The 22897-nt window shown below is 48.4% G+C and overlaps 2 protein-coding genes across 5 annotated transcripts in view; both read left to right on the top strand.

Moving 5' to 3' along the window:
- Nucleotides 1-3353, top strand: part of LOC129391399 (hydrocephalus-inducing protein homolog) — a 24244-nt gene extending 20891 nt beyond the window's left edge. The window contains exons 6-7 of the mRNA XM_055078815.1: nucleotides 845-1069; nucleotides 2662-3353. Coding sequence (XP_054934790.1) covers nucleotides 845-1069; nucleotides 2662-3144 — 708 coding nt within the window. The 3' untranslated portion in view covers nucleotides 3145-3353. The remainder of the gene's footprint in view (nucleotides 1-844; nucleotides 1070-2661) is intronic.
- A 6744-nt stretch (nucleotides 3354-10097) lies between these two features.
- LOC102974179 (protein VAC14 homolog) overlaps nucleotides 10098-22897 on the top strand; it is a 100752-nt gene continuing 87952 nt past the window's right edge. For all 4 annotated transcript variants that reach the window (XM_055078861.1, XM_024125025.3, XM_024125024.3 and 1 more), the window contains exon 1: nucleotides 10098-10479. In XM_055078861.1, the coding sequence (XP_054934836.1) occupies nucleotides 10432-10479 (48 nt within the window). In that variant the 5' untranslated portion in view covers nucleotides 10098-10431. The remainder of the gene's footprint in view (nucleotides 10480-22897) is intronic.

Genomic DNA, 22897 nt, shown 5'->3' on the forward strand with positions numbered 1-22897 from the left:
CAGTGACAGCTTTACTTCTTCTTTTCCTATTTGGATTCCTTTTATTCCTTTTTCTTCTCTGATTGCTGTGGCTAGAACTTCCTAAACTATGTTGAATACGAGTGGTGAGAGTGGGCAACCTTGTCTTGTTCCTGATCTTAGTTGAAATGGTTTCAGTTTTTCACCCTTGAGAACAATGCTGGCTGTGGGTTTGTCATATATGGCCTTTATTATGTTGAGGAAAGTTCCCTCTATGCCACCTTTCTGCAGGGTTTTTTATCATAAATGGATGTTACCAACACCTTTTATTTCAACGCTTAGAGCTTTGCCTCTTCCTTTGTAATGGCTACATAATATTCCACTGAAGTGAATAAAGAATACTTTATTTACCCAGTCTCTTACTGCTAATGCATTTGAATTGTTTCCCTTGTTTTGCTATTATAAGCAGTACTCCTTGGTTCTTGTTTTGTTTTGCTTTGGATGATAATAGAGGAAGGAGAAAGCCTCCCCCAAATGATGATAGAACCCAGGAAACTGTTCAGAGATGGGCTATGAGCAAAGAAGGAACTGCCTGACCTTCAGCCCTCCTGCTCCTCCAGCCCACCCACCCCTGTCTCCATAATTATGCTTCTCAAGAGAGGATCCAGTACCTATTTTTAGATTCAAAGAGATTCCAGGTAGAGAAATACCCTGACTAGGGAAAGGTAGAAGGGGTCCAGAGGAGGAAAAGTGGGCTGGTTTGGACAGAGGTTCCCCAGGCTCAAGATCAGTATGAGCATCTGCTACCAACCTGCTGTGAGGTCACCGGGGGGCAGAGGATGGGTCAGACGTTCAGTATCACAGGAGCCTTTGTCTTCTCTTGCAGGGCACATTCTCATTTGAATTCCAGCCCTTGAAAGCTGGAGAAACCTTCGGAAAACTAACACTGCACAACAGTGATTTGGGTTACTACCCATATGAGCTCAGTTTGAAGACCATGCCAGCACTGCCTGAAAAGCCTGTCCACTTCCAGGCTGTTCTTGGCAGTGGCCAGAGCATCTTTGCCAAGTTCACCAATTACGCCCGGCAGAAGACAGAATACTACTGCAGGGTGAGCAGCCCCTGCCTCACCCTCTGCCCTTCGCTTTCCAGAAGTCTGGGCTCCAAAATAATGGCAGGGGGACACGGGGGGGGGTGCAGAAATGTGAAACTCAGACTCAGGTGCCTCATCTAGTTGGAAACTCCCAGCTAGAAACAGAGTACCTGGCCTGGGTTCTTCCTCACAGACTTTCTAGCGTAACAAGCTGGGGTTGGGGTAGGGGGAGTTTTGCTTCCCACAACATACTCAGTGGTCAGTACAGTGAGACAATAGAGCTTAGTGATCATGAGTATCGGCTGTGGAATCCAACAGACCTGGATTTGAATCCTGGCTTCACCGTTTACTCTTTGTATGAATAGTTTACTAACACTCTCACAGGATAGCTGTCAGGAGTTTTAAATAGGTATATAAAACTAATCCTGGCCCATAGTAAGTGTTCCATATATGTTACCTATTAAATCAGTGTGAATATAGGATTAAGTACTGAAACAGAAAGCCCCGCAAACCAACAGAATAGTAGTTTATTCTTCTCTCAGACAGCAGTGTGGGCATAAGCAGTTTGGGCTGGAATGGCAGCTCCGTGACATCAGGCACCCAGACCCTTCTTTCCTGATGCTCTTCCCTCTATGGGGAGTTGCTTCGGTCCACACAGACCAAGATGGTTTACTGTGACATCCACATTGCAGCCAGCTACCTGGGGAAAACGGGGAAGCTGCATACATCACTTCCACTCACATTCCATTGAAGAAAACTTCATATGACCACACCCAGCAACAAGGAGTGTAGCCTTACACCGGGTGGCCGTGTGTCCAGTTAACATCAGAGTCCCATGGCCATGGTCACAAGGCATAGGCTCTATTTTTAACTGAGGTATAGTTGATGTACAGTATTTTATAAGTTTCAGGTGTACAATGTAGTGATTCACGATTTTTGAAGAGGCATAGGCTCTTGATCAGCCCCATCCGTCAGGAGAAGCCTGGTTACTCTGTAGTGACAAACAGCCCCAATATCTCAGTGGCTTAAAACAACAAAGGTTTGCCTCCCGTTCGTGCTTCTCTATCCAGGGAGGGTCAGCAGGGGACTCTGCTCATCACAGCCACTTGGGGATCCAGGCTGAGGGGCAACCACTATCTCAGATGTTTCCAGTCATAGCAGCAGAGGGGTGAAAAGACCCCAGAGGGACTTGCTCTGGCAAATAAATGCTCTAGTGTGGAAGGGACACCTTGCACTTCTACTCTCAACTTATTGTCCAGAACTAGTCCCACCCGTCCACGAGGAGCCAGACTCTCCGGTCCTCCAGGGGCAGTGGGAGGAAACAAGCACGGGATACGGGGGAGCAGCACCCAGGACTGCCACCCATATCATCCCGCTGTGTGTCTGTTTAACATCTCTTGGCCTTGGTTTCTTTGTAGTAAAACGGGGATAAACTAGTAACACCTACTCTTCAAGGGAGTGTTAAGGGCACAGCTTTTGTATAACCTGCCCGTCCTCACGCAAGCGTAGGTTGCTCCTGTCGGAGGGTGGAGGGCTGTGGGGACGGAGCTGAACTGCTGGTTTGCTCTTCAGGGTCCTGGGTGAGCCGAGCACGTTTGTTCCCCTTTCAGACCGACTGTCCAGACTTCCACGCGGAAAAGTTCCTCTACGCGGCCCCCGGGGTGCAGGGCGGCACCGAGGTGAGTGTGGAGGTGTACTTCGAGCCCAGCCGCCTGGGCGAGAGCAAGGGCACCCTGAGCCTGTCATCGCTCGTGGGCGGCGAGTACCTCATCCCCCTCTTCGGAGTGGCTCTGCCCCCCAAGCCGCAAGGCCCCTTCCTGATCCGAGCCGGGTACAACATGGTCATCCCCTTCAAGAACGTCTTCCAGCACCCGGTCACCTTCTCCTTCACGGTGGAGAACCCGGCCTTCTCCGTCCGCGCCGCAGACTCCGTGAAGCCCAAGAAGATCAACAACATCACGGTCTACTTCGGAGGAAACCCATCAGGCAGCAAAACACCCATCACCAGCAAGCTGATTGTAGCCTGCCCTCCCGGCGAAGGTAGCGACACTGGAATTAAATGGGTTTATTACCTGAAGGGGATCACCCCTTAGTGGGAACCAGGCTCCGTGGCCTCATGGGAAAGCCATCTCCTCAGCCTTAATACCTATGTGTTGCTCTAGCCCTGTGAAGAATAGAGAAAATAATCAGAATTCTAAAGGTACTGTTTCATCCTCCAATTCAATTACAGGGGCACTTATTTCCACATTATATGAATTCCAAATATCTGTATGAAATATAGAAATTCCATATTAAACATGGTAACTACACGAAACAGAGCTATATTTTACTTGGCAAGGGCAAGTCTCTTCATTTAGTTTCTTAATATATCTCCAAAGCCCAAGCACTATGTAATGATGCTCATGTTTAATAAGATGACACAGGTCTTACACTCATGACCTTCCATCATACAGCACTTAGCAGTGTATGACTCTGGGGCCCCGCAGTTTCTTTTTAAAACCCATGGCTTTTTAAAGCCATGACTCTACTTTGACGTGGTATCTTACTCTGCTTTCACATAAAAGTCAAATAAGTCACTACTTTCAAAGCAATGAGCAGATACATTAGGGCAGTTATTGCAGGGACAGAGGTCGGAATGCTCCCTCCGTCTCTGAATCCCATATCTGTTTCCCACAGAAAGTTCTCGCTGAAGGCCAGGCCCTGGAGAGATGCTAATAGACACCCCAGCTCCCCACCCCCAGCCCTGTGCACAGCACTCAGCCTACGGTGCAGTGATTCTCCACCTAATTCTGGTCCAGACCCCACCTCCCCAAATGCTGATTTAATCCGTCTGGGGAGGGACATGGCATCATTTCTTTTCAGCTTGTGTGGCAGTGTTGAGAACCAGTGCTACAGATCAAAACCCACCTGGCCATTAATGGTGCAACCAGTCAGGAATCTACTTCTAGAGAGAGGACCACGTCCCAGTGTCATATATTTTAAACTGCAGCCATTTTGTGCAGGCATAAAGGGTGACGTTCTAAGTTGGTGCCTTTCTTCAGAAGGAAAGCACCGTGGAAGCCCCACCTCCAAGGAGAAGCGGGCATGTGCAGACTCTCCCCCGGGGCCTGCAGTGGTATTAGTAGAGCCACTTGCCTGTTGGCACCGCCTGTTGAAATAAAGGTGGTTGAAGGCTGGCCCTGGAGTGGACTTGCTTCTGCACAAATGCACACACTCACCTATGCCTGAGGGTCCCCGGCGTCCACCTCCTGCCCTCTCCTCATCCCCTCCAGCCTACCTGCAAGAGAAGATGGAGGCATAAAAGAAGATGGCCATTTGGGAACGGATGCTCCAAAGAGGTGGCGCTCAAAAATGATCCCTGGACCTGCAGCCTCAGCATTGCCTGGGCATTTATTAAGAATGCAAATTCTCAGGGCCCACCCCGGACCTACTGAGTCAGAAACTCCAGGGTTGTGGCCCAGCGACCTGTGTTTTAACAAGACCTTATAGCTACTAGAGGTGTTTTTTCTGCTTTTTTTTTTTTCTGATGCATATATCCTTTTTTTTTTTAACATCTTTATTGGAGTATAATTGCTTTACAATGGTGTGTGTTTAATGGACAGATTCTTCCATCTCTTTGTACCCCCCGCCGCCCCTCAGCTCATTACACTTGACACACAGCTAGTACCAAATGAAGCCTATCCTAAAGCATCTGCAGACGCACACTTAAGAGTTCATTTTTGTAGCCACTAAAGACCCTGCTGATAGGAATAAAGACAAAGAACAAGACGACAGATACGCCCAGTGATTAAACGAGCAAACAACGCGATAAGCAGCAAACTGAGAGGGCTCAGAGCCCAACGAGCTAGTCCTCTAACTGGCAAATCCACGGAGTCTGAAGAAACCGCTGGTTCTTAAATTTAGTATCTATCAGAATCGCCCCCAAGGACTTGCTAAACCACAGACTGCCGGGCCACCGTCAGAGAGCCTGATTTAGTAGGTTTGGGTGGGCCCGAGAATTCGCATTTCTGCCAAGTCCTGGGCGATGTTTGCTGCTGCTCTGAAGCCACTGCCTCCTCACAGCATCGCATGGGAACTTGCTAGGAATGCAGGCTCTCAGGCCCGGCCCCAGACCTACTGAGTCAGAATCTGCATTTTAATGACATCTCCAGGGGGTCTGTGTGCACACTGCAGTGCAGAGCACTGCTTTAAAGGCGCCAGCAGAACTTGAGACTTTGCTGAATCCACAGCCCTAACGCTCTTCCTTAGAGCCCTGGAGAGAAGTCTCACCAACTCTGCTTTCAGCCAAAGTGAATGAAATGGTTGCCCCGCCCCCCAAAGGCCCTCCTCTCACCCACTCCCCAGAGGCAGAGCTGGGGGTAGGGGAGCAATTGGCCCACCACCACCTTCTTCTAAACGGGTACCTTTTCAACACTTCTAAACCTAGTATGATAAACAATCGTTAAGACTGCAGGAAAGATGGAGGAAGCCGTGTAGAAGTTGGCTAAAGCACCCACGGTCACAGTCGGAGCGTGATGAGACTCAAGATTCCTCTAACTGGGACTTCCCTGGTGGCGCAGTGGTTAGGACTCCGCCTGCCAATGCACGGGACACGGGTTCGAGCCCTGGTCCGGGAAGATCCCACATGCTGTGGAGCAGCTAAGCCCGTGCACCACAACTACTGAGCCTGCGCTCTAGAGCCCGCAAGCCGCAATTGCTGAGCCTGCATGCCGCAACTGCTGAGGCTGCGTGCCGCAACTACTGAAGCCTGTGCACCTAGAAGTCTGTGCTCTGCAACAAGAGGAGCCACCGCAACGAGAAGCCCGTGCACCACAACGAAGAGTAGCCCCCGCTCGACGCAACTAGAGAAAGCCCGCGTGCAGCAACGAAGACCCTATGCAGCCAAAAATTAATTAATTAAAAAAAAAAAAGATTCCTCTAACTGTGAAGGTCAGGACTCAGATACGTTCCCTTGAGGCTGCAGGACTCCAGCCACCACCCCAGATGCTGGCTGGTACAGAAACTGGCCACTTCCCAGTGTCACCACCTGCAAAATGGTGCCTTTAGGTGACCAGGGGCAACTCCCCTCCTTCAGCCCCGCTCCAGCTCCTCCCAAGCCACTGAGTCTAGAGCCCAAGCCTCAGGCCTGGAGTGAGGAGGCAGACCGGCCTCCCTGGGACCAAGCACCCAGCTCAGACCCTGCCCCAGCATGAACCCCCTTCCAGGATGACTTGAGATGGGGTACATCGCTTTCCTATAGGTGGTTCTTATGTTTTCTTGGCCTCAAAAAAGGCAATGACAAAATCGTTTCATATTGGCAAGTTTGGAAAGGCAGAGTCACTCAACAGAGAGCTGAAGGGGAGGCTTGGTGAAAACAAGCATCCTGACGAAAGCTAGTGGAAGTTACATTTGAAAGAATGCATTCTCAGCAAAGGAATGGGGGTGTTCAGAAAATATCAGGGCCCAGGTGGCACAATTCCAGAGACCATTGTGCACGGAAAACAATGTGAATGAGGCCCCCTGACACTGTTCGACACAGAGGCCCTGGTGAGTGTGGCATCCTAAGTCTAACCACTTCTTTGGGTGAGTCCTGCCTCAGGTCAGAGGTGATTATACTGTGACGTCATGAGGGCCTGCTGGATCTGAAGAAATCCCAAGTTTGGGATCTCCCAAACCTCTCGTACCCTCAACATGTTGCCCTGACACTCCAGCAAAATCACACTGCTGTTGGAGAAACTGCTTTGTGCAATTCAAGATTCGGGTTCAGTTTCTTATAGTGTCACCAGCACCCTCTTGCAACAATGCCCATAAGTTATGTAATACCAACCAGGCCTCATCACACATACGTGCAGATGAGTTATAACTGTGAAATGATGGCCACTGTGCAACCAGACATACTAATTATCCACTAGTCTGGAAGAGTCTGAGCACGGCAGGCCTGTCCACCAGGGACACAGGAGAAGTGAGCACATAGAGAAGGCAATGGTGGCCCTTGGGCTTTATTCTCAGTACCAACGCCAGTCCAGTTATGCATAAATAACCTTAACTAGCTGACATTTTCCAAGATGTCAGGAAAAAAAATAACAGTTATTTTCAGGAACTTCTGAACTAAAGGTAGGACAAAGCATTGGTTTCGGCCTTGAATGAAAAACTGGTTTCTTAGCAACCTAGGCCAGAATGTGATTTCAGAAGAAAAGAGTTCCTTCTGGTAAAAAAAAATTTCCTTACTGTTTCAATTACTAAAAAACTGTATCACATTATGACCCATGGGAAATTCAGTTCACCTTTAAGAAAAAGCCAAACCAAACAGCAAAAGAAACAGATGAAATATTATATTAGATATGGATCTAGTGGAAATGAATACACACTAGAGAAATAGATCCGGATCATTCCCATTGATTTTTTTTTTTTGCATTGTTTTACCTCAACCATCATCAAAATTCTAAAGACATAAACTTTGCAAGACATTTAGAAAGGTCCTTATCAGTGCTACTTGGTATCAAGGTAAGGGGAGGAACCTATTAAGCAATACATTTTCTTCTGGAGATGAATCTGTATTTGCGGCAGTTTTCAGGCTGTTGGTGCACCCACCTTCATTTGTCAAATTGTGCTGGCAAGGGTTTTAAAAGCTGTGAAAACCCCACCGGTAAAGGAAAGCACATTTTTCACAGATTTTTCTAGACACAATTCCTCCATGACTTGCTGAGTTTGAGGATAGCTCCTGTATTTGTTTTCTATGGCTGCATAACAGATTATCACAAATCTAGCAGCTTAAAACAACACAAATGTCTCATCTCAGTTGCCATGGGTCAGGAGTCCAAAAGGCACTACATTGGGTTCTTGGCTCAGGCTCCCACAGGCTGAAATCAACATGCCAGCCAGCTGCATCCTCATCTGGAGGCTCAACTGGGGAAAGATTATCTTCCAAACTCCCTCAGTGTGTTGACAATATTCATTTCCTGGCAGCCATTTCACTGACGTATCATTTTCTTGGCAGCTGACAACAGGGGACCAATTTTAGCAACGAAAGACCACTCTCAGGTCCTTACCAAGTGATCCATCATAGACAGTTCACTGTTGTTATTATCGACTCCTCAGGGCCAGCAGGAGAATATCTCTCCCATTTAAAATCTCTCCTAACTTCTTTTAAGCCCTCTACTGATTAGGTCAGGCCCACCCAGGATAATCTCCCTTTTTAGTAACTCAAAGTCAACTGATTAGGGACATTAATTAGATCTGCAAAATATCTTCTGCTATATAACATGACAATTGTTAGAATGACAATCCATCATATTTACAAGACTTAATCACAGTTGAAGGGAGGGGATTGCACAGGGTGTATAGCAAAAAGGGTGGGACTCTTAGGGACCATCTTCGAATTCTGTGTACCATAGCCCCTCACTTGTGTCCCATAGATTCTGATCTGTTGATTGAGGATAACACTCCATTTTCAAGACTGTTATAAGCTTTACATGACTGCTTTTCACTCATTAGAAAAAAGTATGACCAGTGTTATTTCATATTGTTAAATAAAAGAAACAGGGGCTTCCCTGGTGGTGCAGTGGTTGGGAGTCCGCCTGCCGATGCAGGGGACGCGGGTTCGTGCCCCGGTCCGGGAAGATCCCACATGCCGCGGAGCGGCTGGGCCCGTGAGCCATGGCCGCTGAGCCTGCGCGTCCGGAGGCTGTGCTCCGCAACGGAAGAGGCCACAGCAGTGAGAGGCCCGCGTGCCGCAAAAAAACAAAAACAAAAAAAAAGAAACAGGCCCCAAATTGATTCACTTGTGCTAAACCCACGTCAGCAAACCAAGACTTAATATCTAACCTACTTGTAGTTTCAGCTTCTCCCAGCAATATGACCTTTAACTAGTTAATCTGGAATTAACCTGATCAGCTCTGGTGAAGTAATCTGCATGATAAACACCCCCCTTCCCCAAAGGAAGGTGACATGCCTGAAACAATCTACTTCATTCCTAGCTGCCACCCCCTTCTGCCAATAAAAGCCTTCCATTTTGTTGAGCTCCTTGAAGCTCCTGTCTGCTAGATGGGATGCTGCCAGAGTCATGAATTGTTGAATAAAGCCAATTAGATCCTCAAATTTACTCAGCTGAATTTTGTTTTTTAACAATATTAATCCTCATTGGTTTCCACTGTGGTATTATAGCTTTGTCCTAAGTCCCTGTCCACTGTGGAAGCTTATGATAAGGAACTCTGATGCATCTCCCTGTTACTGTATCTTTAGCCACACTGCATCCATAAAGTGCCTTTTAAGTTTTTATCACACAGCTTCAACTTCTGTTCCACCATTTATTGTGAAACTTCAAAGCACTTGAAGGGGCCGCTTTACAGTGGATCCACCTGGAGACCTGCAGGCAACACATTTGGGGCTTCTGCTGTCTGTAACCCAGCCCTCCAAGGTATCAGAGCATGATAACACATCCTGAGTCCCAAATGGTGGGGAGACAGCCACTGTTGGTACCTGAGATTTTAGATGGTAGGCAGATAGTTCTGTTTTTAATTGCAATTTATATGTTTTAGAAAAATATGTCACTACTCAAACCCATGATTTTAAGGCATAAGCAAGGCTAAAGAACGAATTTAAGATTTTTTTTAAAGTGAGTTGATTAGAAAGTACTTTTAAAATAACAGCACAAGTGGCTAGGACATAGTGAAAATCAAGACGGTGTTACTCCAATGCGGGAAACTTTGGCATATGAGATATTGACTGGTGACTAAGTAGTGAATAACTAGCAGATTCAGTAAGTATAGAATAAATTATCCTAAGCGAGTCGGACTCCAGGAGCCCCTTCGTTCTCACGAACACCTACGGAAGCCCACCAAGTGCCAAGCCTACCACGTGCGGGCAGTTGACTGCATGGAATACAGGCCCCATTAAGCAGGTCTCAAACCAGACTCAGACTGTTGGGGTCGAAAGCTGGAGTGTGAGGGGAGCAGGTGAAGCCTTGTGGGGCGTGACCAAACCCCCTGCAGGTGCGTGCGGGGGCGTGGCTGGAGAGGGGCGGGTCCTAGCGGCGGAAGGCGGAAGCTGCTGCAGAGTCACCTGATCCAAGTAACATGGCTGCTGCCCCTTAAGAACTGCAGTGCGGGGTCCGAGTGGGACTCCTGAGCGGTTGGGCGGTCGAGAGCAGGTGTGCGGAGGTGGGGACCCGGCCCCGGTTCCGAGGCGGCGCGCGGCGGCGGAGCGAGACAGGCGGCCCGGGGCGGCGTGGTCCATGAGCCGGCGCCGGAGGCAGCGCGGAGCCGCAGACTCCCCTAGCCCCGGCGCGGCCCGGGCTGCCGCGGGCTGAGGAGTCGCGGGGCTCCGGGGATCGCCCCGAGCTGCCACCATGAACCCCGAGAAGGATTTCGCGCCGCTCACGCCCAACACCGTGCGCGCCCTCAATGACAAGCTCTACGAACGCTGAAGGTGGCAGCGCTGGAGATAGACAGGTAAGAGCCGCGGGCACCCGGGACGGGCGTGGAGAGCGGAGTCGGGACTCCGTCCTGGCTCTGCAGGGGTCCCGCTCCTCCGGGCAGCTCCTCACGCCTTTGCAGCCACTGTTGCTACTCCAGGTTTCAGGCCGTGCTTAAGAGCTCCAGGTTTAGGGCCGTGCTTAAGAGCAGGAGATGGGCAGTCCCAGCTTTGCTTCTAACTATGTGACTTGGGCCAAGTTCTTTAACCTACTGATGCCCCAAAGGGGCTGCTGTGAGAACGAAGCGACGTAATGTATGTGTGCTGCTTAGGGCTGCGGTGAGAATGAAGCGCCATAACGTATATCTGGTGCTTAACACAGTGCCTGGCACATGGTGCGTCCTCAGTGTGGTCTCCATCAAAACGAGCAAATCAGAGACTGGCCTCTGATGCGAGGGAGATGGGAAGCGTGAGAATTTGCTAAGGATGTTGACCTGCCTCATTTCTTACCCAGCTTCTGAGAAGTGAAAGGGATAATTAGTTGACCAAGTGGAGAAATCAGGTCCAAAACCTCAAGGCTCAGAGAGCTGTTTGTTTTACCTCTGTCATATCACGCTTCCCTGCAAGCGGAAGTAGGAATAATTTGACCTTTCTTGTTTCTGCAGTCTTATTACGTGTTCAGTAGGACCCTCTTATCTGTGGGGGATACGTCCCCAGACACTCAGTGGGTGCCTGAAACCTTGCATGGTAGCAAACTCTATATATACTGTTTTTTCCTATACATACATATGTATGATAAAGTTTAATTTATAAATTAGGCACAGTAAGAGAATATCCCAATGGCCAGCATCACTAGCCTTGCACTTTAGGGCCATTATTAAGTAAAATAAGGGCTACTTGAACATAAGCACTGCGGTACCGACAGTCGATCTGATAACCCTACTAAGTGGGTAGATATCATATACAGCATAGATGTGCTGGAGGAAGGGATGATTCATGTCCTGGTGGGACAGCAGGAGATTTCATCTCACCACTCAGAACAGCATAGAGTTTAAAACTTAGAAATTGTTTATTTCTGGAATTTTCCATTTAATATTTTGGACCTGCAGTTGACCACTGGTAACTGAAACCTCGGATGACGGGGGACCACTGTATGTGTAACCATGATTTGACATTTTGCTTTTTTTTCGCAATCTACAAAACAAGATGTTTAACTGTGAACATTTTATTAAGATTCTTCTGCTGTTATTTTACTTTTGTATTTTTTCCAGCCAAATCTTTGTGATAAAGTCTGGTGCGTGGGTAATTTCAGAAGAGTAGAAAAGAGCAGGCTGTGAAACTGAAAGAACGCCCGTCTGGGCGTCAGGAAATACGGACTGTAGTCCTGCCCTGTCCAATAGGGTAGCCACTGGCCATGCTTGACTGTTTACATTTAAATTATTAAAGACAGAATAAAAAATTTAAATCTAGTTCTTCAGCCACACTACCCATATCTGACATGTTCAGTAGCCACATGTGGCTGTCAGATACCATAATGGACAGTGTAGAGTTTAGAACATTTCTGGCACTACCGAATGCTCTCTTGGACCCCTCTAATCTAGTCTGTGGTGTGACATTCTTTGACCTCCAGCAAATTCCTTAACTCAGGGTTTCTTAATCTCAGCAATGTTGACATTTTGGGACAGATAATTCTTGGTTGTGGTGAGCTTTCCTGTGCATTATAGGATTTTTAGCAGCATCCCGGGTCTCTGTCCACTAGACACCAGTAGCTTTCCATTAGTTGTACAACCAAAAATGTCTCCAGACACACTGCCTAATGTCCCGTGGGGATGGACAGTTACCCCGGTTGAGAACCACTGCTTTAACTGCTTTGGGTTTTAGTTTCCTCTTCGGCTAAAGGGTTTGGATTTTGCTAAGAGGACCCTCACATTCAGCTCTAACATCCAGTATGTCCAGAACCACCTAGCTGCTTCTCTCATCACTTTCTTGAATGCTCTCTTTTCCCACCACTAGTGGTGGTTACCCTGACTCTCACCAGTGCCAGCAAGTCGTAATGATAAGTATTGCTATCATGAGTAGGAGACCCAGAGCTGATGTATAGACTTGGCTCCATATCCATGGTTTTATCAGCTGACGCTACAGTGACACCTGTTTTGTCCATCACCCGCTCTGTTTCTCAGGAACGTTCAGTTTTATCATAGCTTGAGTCATCGGTTGAGTCCTTGAATAGAGGTGTTCATCTCAGCATTATTGTTGCCTCCAACACATCTTGTGTAAGTGTTCTCACTCTGCAGGCTATTCTGGAAGGGCTTTGTCTTTAATGGGGTTCATTTTATGTTTGACATTGCCCTTGGCTTGTGGAATCAGGGAAACCCCTTAGGGCCTTCACTGGACTATAAACTCCTTAAGAGCAGAGACCCTGTTTTATTTATCCTCAGCACTTGGCACAGTGCCTGGCAGCATTTGACGGTTGGCATCTAAATGAATGAATGTTCATACATTTTTGGTGGGGAAATAACATTGCAGTCTAAGGACATTGCTACTCAAAAGTGTAGCCCGCAGACCAGCAGCATCAGGATCCCTGGGGGCTTGTTAGGAACAGATTCTCCAGCCTCACCCCAAACCTGTGGATCAGAATCTGCATATTTAACATGATCCCTGGTGCACATTAGAGTTGGAGAAGCACTGGCCTAGAAGACTCTACACTCAGTTTGGCGCCTTCTTCAGACATGTTTGGGATGACGCGTGTCCTGTTTGGTATCAGGGACAGAGGGACTTACTCTTGCTTCACCTGAGAGCTTTCTAGTGTCTCTGCTTATAAGGACACTGATCCTATTGGATCAGGGCCACACCTATATGACCTCATTTAACCTGAATTACTTCCCTATAGGCCCTATCTCCAAATACTGCCACCAGGGTTGTATGAATTAGGGGGCAGGGTGGAACACTTCAGTCCATACCAGTGATCATTTAAAAAAGTGATCACGTGTAAAACGCTGTCTGCCTTATTTGGGAGGAGGAGGATTTGGCCCTTGTACGTCCCTCAGCTCATTTATTTTGCGCAGCTGCTCTATGAGCTAGGTAGTGTTACCCCATTTAAAAGATGAGGAAACTGAGGCTCCTTGAGGGTAAGTAATCATCCCAAGGTTTCACAGCTAGAACCTGGATTAAAAACCCGGGTTCATCTGTCTCAAAAGGCTTCCCCGTTACAATGAATGGTTTTCCCTTCCAAAAGGGAGACATATACTTAATAAAATGTCATACTTGAACACCCCCATGGTAGTTTTAACTGCCACTTTCTGTTTTCTGGAAACCATCTATCTGCTCGGGTGGCAGAACCAGTACTGCATGGGGTGCTGGAGTGAGGGATTAAAATTCCTAGTAAGAGGAGGGTGCTTTATCTTGATGACAGGCCTCTCAGACACTAAAAACGCAGAGACGGATGCTTGGCTCGACTGAAGGACCCCAGACTCTAGACTCTCAAGACCGGGCTGTGTTAGGTGACCGGGATCTGATGGCTAAATGTGTGAGCCTGTTGGGGACAGTCCTGGAGAGCCTTTACCCCACAGCCTGGCTCCAACACACCCACACGGCTTTCTCAAGGATAAGGCCCTGAGGCTAAGATTTTAGAATGGCTGTGGCAGGTTTTGCGGGCCCTGGGTGTCAGGGGTTATAGTCCCTGATGAGTCCCGAGGACAGGGGTGGTGAGACCCCAGGCCCTGCTCTCCGGGAGAGTCTAGCGTGGGGGAGAAACGCCAGCAGGCGCTCTGATAAGTGTGGTGGGTGCTCCCTCACTGCGGTGACAGGGCCCTCACTGCAGGCTGGGAGAGATGATGCCCTTCGTGGTGACCAGGGATGGGCTCACTGGCAAGTCTCCGGTGTTCCTGAACTTTGAGTTCCCAAAGCCAGCAAATGGAGGTGCCCAGGCCCTGCGCCCTGAGAACACCGAAGCCCAAGGAGGGGCTCCAGGATCAGAGCTGCTGAGGGATGAGTCCCGGCCTGCTGGGGAAGGCAGGGTGGGGAGGGTGGCGTGGGGAGCAGAGATCCCTGGGGCTCTGTGATCAGATCAGGGTTGAACTGCTGCGTTTGACCTGGCCTTTTGGAGCCTGCCACCTCTGTAGGGAGACACTGTTTATTACCAAGTGACTGCAGGCAGATCTTGAAGTGTGGGTCAGAATTCCACCCAGCAGATTGCTTCATCCAGGGGTCACAGACTGGCAGCCAGGGGCCGTGTCCTGCCGCAGACCTGTCTGGTTTGGCCGGGATCCCAGGGTATTTTTTTTAATATTTTTTTTCCTGCCTCTCTTGTGGAAGGGTTGGCATGTTTTCATTGTTTGAGGTAAGCGTGATTTTGCTATTGTCTTTTTTTGTTTGTTTTATTTTGGGGGTGAGGATGTTGCTTTTTTTTAAAATTTATTTTATTGAAGTGTAGTTGATTTACAATGTTGTGTTCATTTCTGCTGTGCAGCAAAGTGATTCAGTTATACATAAATATACATTCTTTTTTAAAATATTTTTTAAATATTCTTTTTAAAAAATATCCTATGGTTTATCATAGGATACTGAATATAGTTCTCTGCACTATACAGTAGGACCTTGTTGTTTATCCATTTCATATATGTTTACATCTGCTAATCCCAACCTCCCACTCCATCCCTCCCCCACCCCTCTCCCCCTTGGCAACCACAAGTCTGTTCTCTATGTCCCTGAGTCTCTTTCCATTTCGTAGATAGGTTCACTGTGTCATATTTTAGATTCCACATATAAGTGATATCATATGGTATTTATCTTTCTCTTTCTGACTTCACTTAGCATGATAATCTCTAGTTGCATCCATGTTGCTGCAAATGGCATTTCATTCTTTTTTACGGCTGAGTATTATTCCATGGTATATATGTACCACATCTTCTTTATCCATTCATCTGTCGGTGGACATTTAGGTTGTTTCCATGTCTTGGCTATTGTGAATAGTGCTGCTATGAACATATGGGTGCAGATTAGAGTTTCGTCTGGATATATGCCAAGGAATGGGATTGCTGGATCATATGGTAGTTCTATTTTCAGTTTTCTGAGGAACCTCCATACTGTTTTTCCACAGTGGCTGCACCAACTTACATTCCTACCAACAGTGCCGGAGGGTTACCTTATCACCACACCCTCTTCAGCATTTGTTATTTGTAGTTTTGTTGTTTTTTTGGTTTTTTTTTTTTTGTCGGTACACGGGCCTCTCACTGTTGTGGCCTCTCCCGTTGCGGAGTACAGGCTCCAGACGTGCAGGCTCAGCGGCCATGGCTCACGGACCCAGCAGCTCCACGGCATGTGGGATCCTCCCGGACCGGGGCACGAACCTGTGTCCCCTGCATCGGCAGGCGGACTCTCAACCACTGCGCCACCAGGGAAGCCCTGTAGTTTTTAATGATGGCCATTCTGACTGCTGTGAGGTGGTACCTCATTGTACTTTTGATTTGAATTTCTCTAATAATTAGCGATTTTGAGCATCTTTTTAAAAAAATTTTATTGGGACTTCCCTGGTGGCGCAGTGGTTAAGAATCCACCTGCCAGTGCAGGGGACACAGGTTCGAGCCCTGTCTGGGAAGATCCCACATGCTGCAGAGCAACTAAACCCATGCACCGTAACTACTGAGCCTGCGCTCTAGAGCCCGCGAACCAAAACTACTGAGCCCGTGCGCCTAGAGCCCGTGCTCCACAAGAGAAGCCAACACAGTGAGAAGCCCACGCACCGCAATGAAGTGTAGCCCCCGCTCGCCACAACTAGAGAAAGCCCACGCACAGCAATGAAGACCCAAATGTAGCCAAAAATAAATAAATAAAATAAATTTATTTTAAAAAAATTTTATTGGAGTATAGTTAATATACAGTTGTGTTAGTTTCAGGTGTACAGCAAAGTGATTCAGTTATACATATACATATATTCATTCTTTTTCAGATTCTTTTCTCATATAGCTTATCACAGAATATTGAGTAGAGTTCCCTGTGGTGTACCGTAGGTCCCCATCAGTCATCTGTCTTATATGGGCGTGTGTTCATCCCAAGCTCCTGATTTATCCCTCCCCACCATGTTCCCCCTTTGGTAACCATGAGTTTGTTTTCGATATCTATAAGTCTGCTTCTGTTTTGTAAATAAGATTATTTGTATCTTATTTTTTAATTAAATTCCACATATGAATGATATCACATGAAATTTTCTTTATCTGTCTGACTTCACTTAGTATAATAATCTCTATCTAGGTCCAGACATGTTGCTGCAAATGGCATTATTTTGTTGTATTTTGTGGCCGAGTAATATTCCATTGTGTATATGTACCACGTCTTCTTTATCCATCTCTCTGTTGATGACATTTAGGTTGCTTCCATGCCCTGGCTATTGTGCATAGTGCTGCAGTGTACACTGGGGTGCATGTATCCTTTCAGATTATGGTTTTCTCTGGATATATGCCCAGGAGTGGGATTGCTGGATCATATGGTAGTTCTATTTTAAGTTTTCAAAGGAACCTCCATACTGTTCTCCATAGTGGTTGTATCGATCTACAGTCCCACCAACAGTGTAGGAGGGTTCCCTGTTTCTCAATCTTCTTTACCCTTTCAAATAACCAGCTCTTGGTTTTATTGATTTTTAGAATTTTTTTTAAATTTCTATTTTAGTTATTTCCTCTCTGATCTTTATTATTTCCTTCCTTCTGCTGACTTTTTACAGGGTATTTAATTTTTTTAATTTTTTCATTTAATTAATTTATTTATTTTTGGCTGTTTTTGGTCTTCGTTGCTGTGCGCGGGCTTTCTCTAATTGCGGTAAGCAGGAGCTACTCTTCGTTGCGGTGCACGGGCTTCTCATTGTTGTGCTTCTCTTGTTGCGGAGCATGGGCTCTAGGCACGCAGGCTTCAGTAGCTGGGGCTCGTGGGCTCTAGAGCGCAAGCTCAGTAGTTGTGGCACACGGGCTTAGTTGCTCTGCGGCATGTGGGATCTTCCCGGGCCAGGGATCGAACCTGTGTCCCCTGCACTGGCAGGCGGATTCTTAACCAGGGAAGCCCCTGAAGGGTATTTTAAATTGAGAAATTTCACAGTGAATTTTAGGTTTCTGGCATCTCTTAAGGGAACCCTGGGGCTTTGTGATCAGATCAAGGTTGAACTGCTGCGTTTAACCGAGCTCTTTGGAGCCTACCACCTCTGCAGGGAGGCACTATTTATTACCAACTGGCTTAAGGCAATTTTTACAGTGTGGGTCAGAATTCCACACAGCTCTGCTCTTTACCAGCAGTGGGACCTCAGCAAATTGCTTCATTCAGGGATCACAGACTGGCATCCAGGGGCTGTGTCCGGCCAACAGAACTGTTTGTTTGGTTTGGCCTGGATCCCAGGGTCTTTTAAACTGACAAATTTCATAGTAAAGTTCGAGTTTCTGGGTTCTCTTAAGGAATGGGAAGATGTGGCTCTGTGGGGCCCACATTCCCACAGAGCAGATCAGGGGACCCAGGGGTCCAACCTCCTACCCCAGCCAAGACTTGGGCTCCCCAGTTTGCTTCCTGTGTTGACAAGTTCAGCACAGCCTGTCTTACCTCCCTTGGCCTTCTCACTTGTGTCTCTTTCTTGGCCCCTGTAAGCATTTGAGTTTGTGACCTTGGGTTTAACCTCTCTATGCCTCAGTTAACTCATCTTAAAAAGAAAAAAATGCACATTGAAAACATGCTGAGTGAAAGAAGCCAGTCACAAAAGGCCATGTATTGTATGATTTTACTTATATGAAATGCCTAGAATAGGCAAATCCACAGAGACAGGAAGTAGATTAGTGGTTGCCTAGGGCGTAGGGAAGGGGACTGGGGGATATGGGTAGTGACTACTAATGGAGTAATCTCTGTGAGATGATGAAAATGTCGTAAAATTGATTGTGGCGACAGTCGCACAACTTTGTGAACATACTAAAACCCACTGAATTGTACACGTGAATTTATAGGATGTGAATAATATCTCAATTTTAAAAAATAAGAGTATCTGTAGGTTGTGTTACAGTGTGAGGAAAGTGCTTATTCAGTGGTCACAGTTACTGTCACCTGAGATCCAAACATGCCTCCTGCTGTCTCGGACTCGTTTCTTCTTTACAGTTTTTCCACTGCTTATACCCAGTGGATGCTCAGTATATTTGTTACTGAACTAACTCTTGGGCCTTTTCAGAAGCTCTTGGGCCTTTCCTCAGAGGCAGATGTTCCGCTTTTCCTGTTCAGTTATTGGAGAGTCGTGAGCAAGTGGAAACCAGGTTACTTAAATACTCAGCAAAGCAGATGGAGGAGATGTTTGCCTGCCAGCTTCTGTTTGGGAAATCACTGCCTGGATATGTTGCCCCATTACAGCGTGTCACATAGAGAACTGAGGTGGATCACTGGACTTGCCAGGGTAAAAAAGGCAGCCCAGAGTCCAGGCTGAAATTTTTACAGCACAGGAATAAACACAACTCTGGATTATCTTTCTGTCCTTCTTGGAGCAAGGAGCAAAGCAGGTTCTCAGTCAGCAGTTAATGAATGAATATGATCTTGTTTGGTGTGTATAACATCATAGTTTGATTCTGATTTTGCACTAATACTGTTACATGAGCATATGAAGTGCAAAACACATTATGTGCATTATTTTATTTAATTCTCTAAAAATAGTACAAAGCCGCAGCCAAGATTGTCTCCTCTGAAGACATAGGAATGTGCGTGCAATGGCTGAAACCTCTGCCACCTCCTGGCCAGGCCATTTGGACATCAACAAATAAAATGAGATAGGATTAAATGAAATAATGCATGTAAAGTGCCTGGCACCCAGTAGGCATCCAACAGGTGGGAGCTTTGATGTTTGAAGAAGGGATAATGTAACATGGTAGATTTCAGACCTGGTGTCAGAAAAATCTAGGTTTGATTTCTGCACCTACCATCCATAAGTTGTGTGACCTTGTATGTTTCATAACATCTCTGAGCCTCATTTCCCCCCATCTGTAAAATGGGTATTATAGTACCTAGCTCCGTGGCTTATTTTAAGGTTTAAATGAGATAATGCGTGTAAAGCATCCACCACATTACCTAGCATGTAGTAAGTGCTCAGCAAATGGTTATTTCTTTCCTGCCTTAATGGTAGAAAACCAACCCTAGACCTTCATTTCAACATCTCAAGCATGTACCTCATCTGTACACCCATGTGTGGTGGAGGAATGCTTCAGAGATGCCTAACACTAGACAGTGGCGAAAATGCATGGAGAAAGCTGCACTTCAGTTGGGGCCTGAGTTCTGCTCGAGGGAAGTACCCTCTGTAATCGGGTGTGTGCACTTTGCGGCTGACGTGCTTTAAGAAGATGGGCTGGAGGAACTGGTGTACAGTTGAGGGGGCCTGGGCTTTGTAGGGACCAAGGTTCAGATCCTCTGTGACCTCAAGAAAGGGACTTGGTTTCCCGGAGGCTCTCTGTTTCAAATCTAAATGATGAGATGACAATAACTACAGAAGGAGGTTGCTGTGAGGAGGAATACCCAACCCCTGGAATACTTAGTGTGTGTGTTGGGAAGTGGTCAGCTCCCCGGTCCTCACGCAGCCTGTGGTTGTCCCCGAGCTGCGTTACAGAGGCCGAGGGGCCCGTGCGGGGCTGTGGTTTTGTTGCTGAGACGAGGCCCCAGGTTCTCCTTGGGTGAAGGACACATCCTGGCCTGTCTGTGGCTCCTTCTCAGTCGGGGACAAGGTAGTCGGTGTGGCACTCTGTGAAGCTGCGAGCAGTGTTGAGAGCTTGGAGTTGGCCGGCGTTGGGCATCGTGCCTCCTGGGGAATGGGTGGTCCTGCCATCCGGCGACACCTCTGACTAGTTGAGAATGGAGGCTCTGAGCAATCTCTAGAGGATACTTCGTCAGCCAGAGTTTTTAGAGGAACGAAGCAGATCTCTTCTCTGGGACACAGAACTGCGATGCGTGTGACCCTAATGTCAGCAAAGGTCACTGGGCCTTGCGATCATAAGTTTCTGGGCCAAATATTAACTTCAGAACTAGTTGAGATCCCCCAGCTGTGGCTCACAACGTGGAGACGAAAGAGGAGACGGGGTGTTCTTTCAAGAGACACTAGCCTGCAACTGGGGGCGCCCGGATTTCAAACTTCACTTCCTCTGCTTCCCTTTGTAGTTGCTTTTTCTCTCGGCCTGTGCCCCGTGGAGAGACCAGGTCCCGCTGACGGGGGCTCTTTGGGGCACCCCCAAGGGCTTGGTTCACCGCTAGGCAAACGCATGTCAAGGCCCATCCTGGCATCGGCGTCTGTCCCCAGCCACGGCCCTGGGGACCTGGTCCTCCTCAGTGTGCGTTTTGAGGTCCTGGTAGTGGTGCCCTTGGTCCCTCCTAACTTGAATTGTAAACTAGGGGTTAGGCCCGTCCACGTACAATTCTGATTTACCCAACAGGTTAGGTGTAGATGAGCAGGCCACCCCTGTCACCGGTACGGCAGCGTGGGGCTTTGCCCGTGTTTCCCTACACTTGCCCAGCGGCCCCGCCCACCTGCACGGATGGGTCCCTGGGCAGAGGCTTACTGATCCTCACTTACTGTGTGGGGAGCTGTAGACGCGGGGAGAGGGCTGGCACTCAAGAGGCAGAGAATCGTGGCACCAGTCTGTCCTCAGGTACTCTGGCCTGGAGCTGTGGAGCTAGAAACATGAAACCCGTGAGAAAGAACCCGTGACATTCGATAGTGCAGTGCTGGGCACAGACTGCGGGGTCGCCGAGGCCTTCAGCGTCCAGAGGAGGAGTGGTCCTTCCTGGGATGGTCAGGAAAAGCGGCGGGTTGGATCTGAAGTGGACTTTGAAGGCTAGCTGGGATGTGGAAGGGAGCGGGAGCTTCCCCATAGAGTGGAATGGACAGCAAGTGTCCAAGGAGTAGCATAGCAGGGCCCAGTAAGAAGCCCTTACCAGAGAGGAAAGTTGTGCTGGGCAGCTGCGCAGTGAGACTGCAGAGGTCACCCGGCCCGGTCTTGATCACCCTGACTGTCAGGTGGAGAGCGTGGGCTCGGTTCGTGGGACAGGTCTTCCTGCTGTGGCCCCAGGGGTGACCCACAGGGCCAGGCCCAGTGCTCTAAGAACTGATGGTTTTGGTGAGAACATGTTCTCAGGGTTTCCCTCCACAGGGAACCACTGTTTCTCATTATCTCGCTCTCCTGGACACTGATAATATTCTTCCTCCAAGTGCAGGTAGAGACTTGGGGTTCCAGGCCCTTGGGAACTGAATGGGCCATTGTATTTGTAGTGGCCAGGGGTGCCCTGAGTTGCGTCCTGGTAAGATTCGGGGTGTGGGGGGCCTTGCAGCTGGTGTAGAGCGAACGGGAATGTCGGGGGGTGCTGAACACAGTCCCCTTGCCCGTGTCCCCCACTTCAGGAGACCCTGTTACACTTGCCCACTGTCACCCAACGTTAGCGCCCCATTGCTCAGGGTCTCCCACCGTTTGGTCTGTCAGCCTCTGCAGTCTTCAGCGTTCCCTAAACGCTGTTCAAGTCCCTGCCGCCCACCGCTGCAGATCACTGGTACCTTCCGTGGCTGCTCACGGCCACCAGAAGCAAAGGCCACTTCCTTTGCCAAGCACGTGAGTGGGCGCAGCCTCTCTGGCCCTGTCACCCACGTCTCCTCCACCTGTGTCGTTTGTGCTGCCAAACCAAGTGCCTCTCTCCTTCCTCTGAGCCTTTGTTCATGCTGTTCCCTCTGTCTGGGCCTCCTCACCCTGAATGAACACCTACTGCTCCTTCAGAACCCCTTTCAAAAGCTGACCTCACGAAGCCACACCTAACTCCCTCCCCACGAAAGCTGCCGGGTGTGCTCCTTCTCGCCTGCCCCCTCCTCACCTTGCACTGTCCTCACCAGATTTTTTTTCTCTGTTTTGCACGAAAGTCCTCGAGGGCTCTCTTGTTTCCCCTCCACGGGATTCTGGCAGAGAGCCCCTCCGGGGCAGGGAATGCGTCCCCTTTGCCATCTCTCAAGTGGGGAGGAGGGCCCTTTCCGGTGGCTCAGGGACCGGTTGTGACCTGAAACGAGGAGACAGGCGAGGAGGTGGTTCCAGGACGGGCTGTGCTGCTGGCAGGGCTGGGTCTTCTTCGCTGCCCTGCTGGAGCCTCATGAATGTCATACTCCCACTCTCAGGGCTGCTCTAACACGGACGGAGCAGAAACACACACAGCCTGGCTCCCCCAGGGGCAGCGCGCTCAGAGTCCCCGGGCAGCCTGTCTGGGCAGGAGGGGAGGCACAGTTGCTTGCAGCGGCTTTGGTGATCCCCACATCCTGGACTCCTCAAGAACAAGGGGACACAAGATCTAACTCTCTGTGGAATTTAGGAAACAGGCGTGGAAAACTCAAGCTAGAAAAAAGTCATTCTAGGTTTTTCAGACTGTATCCCCAATGCTGTGGGCAGTGTGAAATGTCAAATCCAGTCTCTTAGGATGATAAAAAAAAAAAAA

Source organism: Physeter macrocephalus, chromosome 17, assembly GCF_002837175.3.
Source record: "Physeter macrocephalus isolate SW-GA chromosome 17, ASM283717v5, whole genome shotgun sequence".
Lineage (NCBI taxonomy): Eukaryota > Metazoa > Chordata > Mammalia > Artiodactyla > Physeteridae > Physeter > Physeter macrocephalus.